Here is an 11128-nt window from a genome sequence, read left to right as displayed (position 1 = left end):
AACATTATAAGCTTAGAGAAAGTTGTGTAAGAAATTTTGAGCTCTAGAATTTTGATAATTTCTATATATGAAATTTTCATCTCTTTCAACTTTAAAAATTCTGCAATGAATGGCTTTATTTCCAAATATATGACATTTATAACAATGTTCGTAGAACTAATTTGGGTACTTCACATTTAAAATTTGACAAGCTTGAGCTGGTTTCTTGTACCTTTGTTGTATGATTAAATGATTTATATATCTATGTGGAGGAATATTTTAGAAGTTAGCATTCTTGCTCCAATGTTGAGTGCTTCTCTGAAACAATTTAAAATTAAGTAAATTATATTTAGTAAATATGTAAATGAAATTTTAAATCGATTTCCTAGTTAGGAGAAAGAATAAAGAAATGGATACAAAATCAAGTGAAATAAATGTAACGAAATCTATCAAATATTTCTTGAATTTTACATACATTTCAGGTATTTTACTATAATCGATTAAACAATAAACTATAATTTCATATTCATTTCATTATCACCGTTTGAACAAAAAAGTAAGAAAATATGAACATAGATTAGTCTATAATTCATAAAATAAAATCTCATAAGAACCCTAGCCTACATAAAATAAAGGAAAGTCTAAATAGTCATATATAAATATAATCATAAGAACCTAGCCTACATAAAATAAAGGAAAGTCTAAATAGTCATATATAAATATAATCAATTCCTTTAGGAAAAAACAAAATCATATTATCTACATGAAAGCAGTTTCATATAGTTAAGTCTAAAAAGTCCTTGTTACATTGGCTCCATCTTTTTTATACAAAACTTAGGAATAAAAGGAAACTAAATCAATCCATTTTCTTTAAACTACTTGGAATTCCATTGGACTTATCGAAGTTTTTCCTTTGGACTTTCTCTATCATTCTATTCCTTCCAAGTTTTGAAAGTATCATTGACATGATTAGTTTTGGGAAATTGATTTTCATCTAATAAAACCTTGACTAATGAAATGTTACTTTTCAAATTTTAATATGCTTATCCACTTTAGGCAAAGTGACCTTTAGCATCATGACATCCTTTAATTAACCTCTACATAGCCTTTTAATTTCTTAATAATAACCATAAAAAGGAATGCAAATTGCGTCTCATGAACAAGGGTGTCTTTCAATCCTTTGATGACCTAATTTGGCATAACTAAATCATTGATGGAAGCTAAAGAAGGTAAGTCACATTTATATATAATATGTTTTATAGCATACCACATCTAGTTAGCTCCATTGGTCTAATCTTGTATGTTCCTCTAGTTTCTTATGCTAAATCCACTAACAATCTAAACTACAACCAATACAAATAATATCATATTTGACTAAATAAGGTAATTTTGGATCAACCGACAGGAAGACCTGCTCCAAGGGTCCACCTCCCGGTTTCACGGGATGAGGGGGCCCCCTATAACCCTATATAGATATATGGCCGACGGCATTTCTGCTCGAGGCCAAGGGGGAGGAGGGTCTCGACTTTTCACCTTTCTTTAGGTCAGGTCGAGCTCGACTGTTAAGGAGAGGACCTTTAGGTGCTCGACTGATAAGGATGCGTAAGCAGGCTCGACTGTTAAGGAGAGGACCCTTTAGGGGGCTCGACCCGGCATTCATTCAGTCATCCCCCGCCCGGTCTTCAAGCTGTGATATAATGTCACCATTACCAAGTCAAATGTCTCCGCCTATGCCCACGTGGGTGGTTGAACCGCTCCGCGGTCCTTATCAGTCGAGCCTGCTTACGCATCCTATGGTCGAGCCTGCTTACGCATCCTATGGTCGAGCCTGCTTACGCATCCTCTCCCGGATAAATTATTTTCATCTATTTCTACCGCTTTTTAATATAGTCACATTGTAATTGTAGTTCCTATTGTGTAATTTTCTAAGGAAAATGTGTTTATCGAGGTTTTCACATTTTCATATAAATTTTCTCTAAATAATATTTGATTTATGTTGAATTTCAACATAGTAATTTGATGAAACTGGTATGATCACATTGATTGGTTTAACAATAGTTTACTTCACTTTTTAAGTTGGAATTTTCTCCTGGGGTGTTAGGAGGGGGAGGGGTTTTAATCAATATCGAGGGAATAATCAAAAACAAGTTTGCTTGGGTCTTAGGAAGAAGATCAAACAACTAAGCTAAAATGTATGGGCTCTTTTAGGATTTACTCATTGCCAAAGATAAAGGTGTGGATGATATAGTTATCTTAAGCGAATCCTTACTCTTGATCCAAAGTCTCAATAATGGAAGGAATTCGAAAGACATCACTTTAGATAGGTAAATGAGATAATCAAAAGTGTTTGAGAAACATTTCATTCTAGGAACTCTTTTCACATTCTTAGAAACAACAATATGGAGGTTGATGCACAGACAAACCAGGCATGCTCTTTGGGTGAATTTGAGCTTGAAATAAATTGGAAAAAGACCAAGTGGTTAATTCCCTAATGGATCAAAAGATATTTAATAAGTAGCATTCCTTAAGGGATTGGCTTCATTGGATAATGAAAGCAGCTCTTAAAAGCCGTATTTATTCGCCTAGCTGCAAGATCCTCTTTTTGTAATCATCCCCAACCATTATTATTGATGACCCTTAACTAATCAAGGTTCTTATGTGATATATTGCTAGCATGTCCTCCATGAGAAACATGTCAATTCAATTCACCTATCGTCATGTAACGTCATAATACCTGACCTTACATGCTCGAACTATCAAAGTTCATCCGCTCGAGCATTGGAATTACACTTCACACAGAAAAATGATGGATCTCTCAGGTTGATGCAAAGAGAAATTTAATGTATGGGAGGTGGAACTCATGTGGATTGAAAAAAAGGGGAATTAAATTAATGAGATGCATCCTTTCAGACTCATTCCATTCTGTGTTCCTTTCCTCAAAGGAGATCTCTGCCCCATTGGCTTTGATTCCGACTCTGATTTGGCTCTCAAACTCAATTGTGGCATTATTAGACATATCCCCCTTTGGCAGCTATGTGAAGAGCTCCATTTTAAGCTTTTTCTAATCTTTGTTCTGGTGACAGGGTGGGTTAAACATTCTTTCTCGTGGATTACTTGCCGCTCATGGCTTGTTGGCTCTAAGGAAAATACAAGAAGCTTGGTACTTTCGCTCTGTGCTCGTCAATTCAACATACTCGAGAGGTACTTTTAAATTCCCATTATCTTGCTATGTTAGTCTGTGTTCGATTGGAAATTCCCTAAATATGGGCCCTCTCCTGAGTTTTAGAGTAGAGAATGGAAAGGTAATTAAGAGGTGTTCTAGTAATTGGGTGACTTTTGCAAATATATATGGAAACTAGTTCAATTTTATGGTGCATGCTAGTCCAAATCGAAAAAAGAATTGCTTACTTCTTTGTGTCATCTCTTGGGATAACACTTCAGGTTTTTTAAGGTCGATTTCCTTTGTCCCATGTTCAGGCTTAGCTCCTATTCAGAGCAGCATAATGAATTTTGATTTGTATTTCGACTCCTCAATGATAGACAACCCTTGCTCCCATTGTTTATCCACTCATGATGCTCTTCACAAGGCCGACTATGATTTGCAGGTTAAATTTTGCGAGATGTATGACTCTCAGATCAAACTCTCGTACAAGCTCTTGTATCTCCAATTCTAGTTCTCTCGTCTGCTAGATGAAGTAGACACCCTTAGAAGCATCGTGGTGGATCTTAAATTGAGCAAAGATGTACCAGTGGAACTAGGCAAACACGACGATAATATGTGATGTCGCAAAATTGATCTTAATAAGCCAACCCCAACCATCGATTAACTCCAGTAAGCTCTTTTGGGAAGTTTTGTTGTGTCTTTTGCAAATTGAAGAACTAAATTGCTCCAGTTTGTAGAATGATGCGATCATATGCATATTATGATAGTGTTGATAGGATAGTAGAGAGTCTGCAGTTGTTTGGATTTCTATATGTAAGCATTTAATTATGAACATAGTCTGATCTTGGTGTCTTTATGGGTCAGTCTCTCGCTATGGGTCTATATGAGTAGAAGGTTTGGATTTCTATATGTAAGCATTTAATTATGAACATAGTCTGATCTTGGTGTCTTTATGGGTCAGTCTCTCGCTATGGGTCTATATGAGTAGAAGGTTAGTAATTCTTAAGGCATATAATCCGATTTGAATCTAGAAGATGTAGCCCCCGAGTATTTTTGCTGTGATCAGGTGTAAATTTATTTCACTTTTATTCTTTTTTATGTAAAAAAAAGAGGTTAGAATATTCTCTTATTGTTATTTCATTTGCTTGATACCCAATTAGATCCATCGTTACATTAGTAAATTCTAACACTATAGTGGCTAAGACCTTCAATCTAACTTCTTTAGCATTAAAAATTATTAGATATCATTTTTTGGGATTCAACTGCATTAAGTAAGTCATTCATCTATGACCATTTCAATGAGAGGTAGTCGTAACTAACTAATTTCTCATTATTTTTGAATAACCCACTTAGCACTCATTATATGAGTGATGCTCACAAGGATGAAGAAGTGAGATTAAAGATCATTTTTAAAATTTTAAAAAATAATTTTAATTTAAAAAAAATATATTGAAAATGATTAAAATCAATACATTTGGATTGAAAATCCATTTTTATATAAATATTTTTATATAATATTAAAATTACGAGAAAAAATAAAAAAAATATTACTTATTAATTTGTTCATTTATTAATTATTATTATTATTTTCTTAATAATTTTCTAATAATAAAAGACATAATAATAAAAATAATTTTAATTTTCAAATTATTGAATAAACATTTTTAAGTTTAATAACTTATTTCCCTTTTTAAATTTTCAAACCATTAAATATTAACCAAAATTAAATAATAATATTAAACTTTCAAACCATTAATTATTAACTAAAATTAAATAATAATAATAAAATTAATTTTTAATTTTAATACTTATTTACTAACATCATTTCATATTCATATTCATGGGGTTCTCACTTCACAAAGAGGATCCCCATTTTAAACATTATTATTTTTCAAAATCGATATAAACAAAAATTCAAATTTTGTGTTTTTTTTTCCAACTTTTACCGCATTAGATATTAATTAAAATTTAATAAAAAAAATGAAATCAATTACAACTCTTAATTTTAAAATACAATTCCTCTTTACTTCGCATTCATGAATTATTTCGAGGTTGGTCGCAGCCCCAACGCTACACTTCACATTCATGAATTACTTCTATGGAAAAATAGATTATGTTTTCCCATATATAAATGACAATCCATACATGTGTAAGAAAAATCAATTATAAGTTATCTTTTCACCCTATAAAACATGTTCGCATTTGTTCATATATATGAATTATTTCTATGTTGGTCGCTTCACAGCCCCAACGCTACACATCTTACCCTAGTTAAATCTATCTATAACTTTGGACTTTAAAATTTATTTATTTAGTGATTTTGTATTTAGTTTCAGTGGAGTTTAATTATTTTGTATTTTAATTTTTAATATATTTATTAAAATTGTAAATTGTAAATTATGTAATTTATAAAGGAAAAAAAAATATTTAAGACAATTAAATTGAACTTTTATTTTATTTTATTAAATCTAAAAAAATTTGAAATGGAGTAACTTACTGTTAATCCAATTACTCACATCCACTTTAGCATCTTGCAAAAAATGGAAATTAACAGCCATGAACTACCATCCTGGAGAACAGCGGCAAAGCAACAACCCTATAGAAAAGTATGAAATACCACTGGAGATTGTCTCTTCAGAAACAACAAAGTGTACACACCCCATGTGACATTTAAGGCTTAAGGTAGGTTATGCTGCAGGGTGTTTCTTTACCTCCTGATGGAAACAAATACATAGATTCAAAAAGCTCAAAAGTTCAATGAACAACTTGGAATATTTATATCGCCATAGCTGGATGGCTCTGTTGCTTCTGCCTAACTTGTCAAACCCCGTTATGGGGTGGTCCTGCATCGTTGTTGACGAATAGTTTTACAGACAAACGCCTTGAATAAATATGTGACCATCGTCAATTTCAATGAAGCGAAGATAATGATCTCTATTATTGTAGTCCAGATTGATTCTGCTGGAAACAGGCCACGGGAAAATGTGGTCACTAAAAGTCCACCGGGACTTGTTACTACCAGAAACGAGCCCTTCTTGATCCCTTGGACGGTGGCTCTTGCAATGTCCTTCGGATCTTCCAGTTTGTCCGGATTGTAAAAGTCCATCACTCTCATGATCGCGGGGATGCTTTCAAGATTCTGCCAGTTTCTCCTCTGAGCCGTGGAAAATATATTCGGTTTCTTTAATATTTCGCAACAAAGAACAGAAGCCCGCCTAATCCGGGCACAAAAAGAAGCAAAAAAATAAAATAGCATGAATTGCACAGAGAATCGATGGACCTTCTGGAAGGAGAGGCGTCCTTTCAATAATAATCGATTGACATTCTGATACGAGAGGTGTCTTTGCAAAGCCTGGACAGCAAAGAGTCACTCGAATGTTGAAAGGCAACAGCTCAAACCTTAGGCACTCGGCCAGTCCTGTAAGGGCATGTTTAGTGGCTGTGTATATGGCAAAACCATAGCTTGGATGCTGCATTTTTATATCATGCCACATGTATAACTGAACTTGTTAGCTTTGCAAGGTACTTCGGCTGATTTCGGCATCATCCATTCAGATTAAATTTGGGGAAAATTTCCTTCGGAAAAGGTTATTTCAAAAATCTTTAAAGACTTTACACTGTAAATCCCTTAAAAAGCAATCTTAGTATGAAATTTCGGTTCAGATCTGTTTCTTGATTATTCGATCAAACTTTAAAGGAATTTAGACTATAAATCCCTTAGGGAGCAATCTAAGCATTATGGAATTGGGATTCACATCCATTTCTTAAATTAAAGTAAAAAGATTTTCGATAAAATTAAAGATTTCCTACCATAGAAGCCAGCGATCCCATGAGAACAATGGATGCCGGATTTGACTTGCTGCTCCGCTGTTTCATCAATGGCAACGAAGAATGAACGGTGTAGACTACCCCGCTGATATTAGTGCGGATGACGAGATCCACATCTGTAATGTTGATTTCATCCATGTAGCCTATTCTAGCTATTCCTGCGTTGCAGATAACAACGTCGAAAGGTCGCCACTCGTAACACTCCTTTATAGCTGTTGAAATGGATTCATAGTCCCCCACATCTGCAACCTTCACCATAACGCTCAGATAATTCCACATAATTTCATGATTAAATTCCCTTAGACCAGAGATATATATATATATATATAGAAAGAATATGATCCAAGAGGTGGTTAAAAGCTGTAGAGAAATTTATGTAAAGAACACTACCTTTGTGCAATCTTTATCCAGAAAGACGGTGATCCAGAGGCTTTTAAACGAAAAAGCTATACATAAATTTATGTAAAGAACGCTACCTTTGTGCAAACTTTATCCAGAAAGAATATGATCAAGAAGCTTTTAAACGAGAAAGCTATACAGATATTAATGTAAAGAACCCTACCATTGTGCAAACTTCATCCAGAGAATATTTTCCCTGTTGAGCAATGTCTGAAATGGCGTCATCAATTTGAGAAGAACTGTTAGAGATGAGGGTCACGTATCCTCCCTCTTCAAGAACCTCCATTGCAATAGCAAGGCCGATGCCCCTTGATCCTCCTGTTATCACAATGTGTTTGCCTCTTAGGCTCGGGATCCTCTGGCATTTCTGCTTCCAAAAGATCACGCAACAGATAATGCTGATGGGTATACAGATCACCATTACCAGCCAAGCATCCATTTCTGGTTACACAACCCTGTATAATATGTTGTTACAATATATAGAGATCGGACCGATTGCAAAAGACCGCCAGTGTTCTCTGCGCATTTAATGTGAAGTTAGTACGAAAATAAAATATCAGACGCGTGGAAAGGGAGATACCACTGGCAACCCTAACCCCGATTGCAGATTCTCTGTTCTTGCGCACATGGCTTTTCTGGCCAACCTCCCTCATATTCTGTCACCGGTTACATAGACAGATGTTCAGATTCTCTATAGCTGTATAAAGCATGAATATAACGGCAAAAGTCTTTAGGATGTGGCATGAATATTGCATGGCGGTATGCCACCCCACTCCCTCTTTATGAGACTTGGGAGTCAATGATGTTGGCTGGCACCCCCACTCGACTCCACCAATGTTCATTCATTATACAATTAAAGTATTTGAAAAAAATCTGAAAATTGTTTAAATAAATCATAAAGAATTTAACAAAAATCTAAAAATTGTTTAAATAAAATATAAGTCTTTAGGATGTGGCATGAATGCTGCATGGAGGTATCCCAACCACTCCCTCTTATGAGCTTTGGGAGTAAATGGGGTTGCTTGCACTTCACTTGTAACGTTCTTATCTAGATGGTGTCTTCCAACCAACAATGTGGCGGGTGTAGTACTGCTAAACTTTTTTTTTCACCAATATTTAAGTCCACGGGTTACCCTTATCTAACACTTAACCAATTTTCACTAAGTGTTTATCATGCAGTGGAAAACATCATCAACAATGTACACACATATCATATGTGGGAGGGGCAACTCCCAAATATACGAGTCTGCCCAATGTAATTCATTCTATAATTCAATTGTACAAAAATATTTTACAAAACTCATCCAACCTCCAAGACTTGGCTTGCATAGTTTTACAATTACCCATGCACCTGTCGTGCACTCCACCGAACCACTGTACCCACCTACACGCTCTACCCGAGCTACCGTGCATGCCTTGCACATTCTGCCTAAACTCGTAGTCTATCGTGTCACTCCGCCTAGGACACATCCCGAAGTTTGCTGTAGTGGCCCTCGGGTCACTCGCGCCTAGTTTGCATGCCTTAACTTCGTTCTGGGTTCACCCGACCTGCGGGTCTGCTATAGCATCCTCGAGTCCCTTGTAGCAGGCTCAGGTTTGTTGTAGCGCCCTGCGCCAAAGCTGCCAGTGACACTTGTTACCCGCAGCGCCCGCCCTTTAGCTCGCCCTCCACTTGCGGTCTCATTTCGACCTGCAATGTGCAACCCGACCATGGAAAATTTTAGGGGCTAATGTTCGCCCAGTGGGCTAATTTTCCATGATTTTTCCACAAAAAAGATTCGCCAATTTCCAATTTTATAAAAGACGATTCGCCCAAATTTTAGAATGTGAAATTATTTTACCTTAAAAATCGCCAACATTATATAGAGACTATATATAAAATAATTATAAATTTGATTAATTTTACAAATATATCAATAAACATTTATAATTTTCATATTAGGGATTAGTGAGATTCGCCAATGTTTTAAACTTCAAGAAAATTTTCCATCCTTAAAATTTTCCTTGAACCCGACCTGCAGAAAACCCAGACTTGCCTTCCCTGACAAACATCTCAGTCCCTCAGCTCTATGGCTCACCCTACCTACCGCCTGTGGTTCAGTTCTCCCCTTTCCGGTCATGTTCTTATGTTCTGAATTGCATTGTTTGATGATGCCTTGTGAGCTCCTCACTCCATCGTATTTATATACCTTTGCTAAATGTGTTTGCTGAACTGTCGCGTCAGTTGGTGCGACCCATGGGTCAGCATACCCACATGTATATGTGGTCAACCTTCCAATGTAATATGACATGCTTGTTCACCATATGTCTACCCAAGCTAACCTTCCATTTTGCAACATGACTTGCCTGTCTCACTGCTTGGTGACTTGCCCATCGCAATGCTCAGTGACTTGCTTGTTCAACCCGACTCCCCCGTGTCACCTCAGCCTGGTTGCTCGTCTCATCGGGCAGTCACCTGCCACACGACACGCCTGCTACACATGTGCGATCGCTCGTCGCCTTTAGATGACCGCTATGCTCAGGTCGCATTTGACCGACGACGAGTCGCACATAACCGAACGTGCACCTCCAAGTTGCCTTTAATCGAACGCTCCACCCAAGTCGCCTTTAACCAAACATGGGCACATGTCGCACATCTCGGGCACATCCACACACCTTTAATCGAGGTCGTTGGTTTTTCAACTCTCTTGGGCGCTCTCCAACTCGAGGCCTTGATGTCCTCCTCCACTCTAAAAATGTTGTCGTCCTCGACAACACCATCTCAACAACCTCCATCACTAAGACAAATATCCATATATCAACACCCAGATAGCTCTGCCCATGACTTGCTCCATGCCAAAATCTTGTCCAACTTTGCAAGAACATCATGTGTTGGATCTCCTTGTGGTGGTGATTAGTTGGGTAGCTAATCAAACCGTAGAACCTCCTCCACAAGAACAAATGCATCTCATATCATCATGACTATCATAGCATCTTGCTTTCAATCGCATCTATCTTGCCCCAAGTGTCTGCCCATCATGTTAGAGGGGAGTCACTGCATGAGGAGAAGACAATGAGTCTCATCCCCATGCTAGTCTAGAAAGAGGGAGGGGATGGGAAAGCCGAAGGTTGTCCATCCTCCTTCTCTAACAACTCGATCCATCTGTCAGGATCCTCCTCTTCCAATATTTGCATGTATGCTTCCCGACTCTCCTCATAAGTCTCTAGCTTCACATATCCCATTGCCTCTAGTCTGCCTCCCAAGTCCAGAAAATTATCGGACAATGTCCTTATAACATGTGTCTGCTCCATGAGATTTTCCTCTGCACAGTTCAACCTCTCATAGACTTCTTCATCTTGCTTGATTTCCTACACACCCATCGTTGTCAATTTACACCCAGCTGTCATAGATGCTACGATAGGTACCCCCAATGGTTCATCCTCCCGTCCATCATAAATATACAACTTCATATGTGGCACCATCATAGCCTCATACTGCTTCATGAATTCTATCCCTAGATCTACCTCATAGTCATCCATTCGTACTATTGTGGATTCGATCTTCCCAAACAACACACCAATACATACCTCCACATTATTTGCAATGCTAATGACCTTGTCCAGTGGAGAGTTCATTGTCTTAAGACGAGCTGGGTTTCGTGCAAATTTCAACCCAACTTTCCTTGTAGCCTCCTCTCTAATGAAGTTATGGTTCGCACCGTTATCCACCATACTAAGTAAAGTGCCTTGCCCAACCTTCATGTCCACATACTCTAATTG

At 37.0% G+C, this 11128-nt stretch overlaps 1 protein-coding gene across 1 annotated transcript; it reads right to left on the bottom strand.

Moving 5' to 3' along the window:
• Nucleotides 1-5972: 5972 nt before the first annotated feature.
• Nucleotides 5973-8793, bottom strand: LOC149165920 (3-dehydrosphinganine reductase TSC10A-like). The gene is made up of 6 exons (XM_089429978.1): nt 8713-8793; nt 7950-8025; nt 7533-7810; nt 6953-7219; nt 6406-6612; nt 5973-6323 (listed from the first exon to the last, which is right to left on the bottom strand). The coding sequence occupies exons 1-6, from the start codon at nt 8791-8793 to the stop codon at nt 5973-5975; spliced, it is 1260 nt and encodes a 419-aa protein (XP_089286104.1).
• Between the last annotated feature and the right edge of the window lie 2335 nt (nt 8794-11128).

This window comes from Pinus tabuliformis, chromosome 5_1, assembly GCF_031772625.1.
Source record: "Pinus tabuliformis cultivar Carrire ecotype Pingquan chromosome 5_1, CPIR1, whole genome shotgun sequence".
Classification (NCBI taxonomy): domain Eukaryota; kingdom Viridiplantae; phylum Streptophyta; class Pinopsida; order Pinales; family Pinaceae; genus Pinus; species Pinus tabuliformis.
This window is presented reverse-complemented; position numbering and strand designations above follow the sequence as displayed.

What these genes read in the sequence shown, in the direction of transcription:
- LOC149165920 (XM_089429978.1), bottom strand. Translation starts at nt 8,793, where the DNA reads ATGTGCAAGGCATGCACGGTAGCTCGGGTAGAGCGTGTAGGTGGGTAC. An exon ending in TGGGATCGCTGGCTTCTATG is followed by an intron (nt 6,613 to 6,952) that starts GTAGGAAATCTT and finishes ATAAAAATGCAG; the next exon opens with CATCCAAGCTATGGTTTTGC. An exon ending in AAGGTCCATCGATTCTCTGT is followed by an intron (nt 6,324 to 6,405) that starts GCAATTCATGCT and finishes GAAATATTAAAG; the next exon opens with AAACCGAATATATTTTCCAC.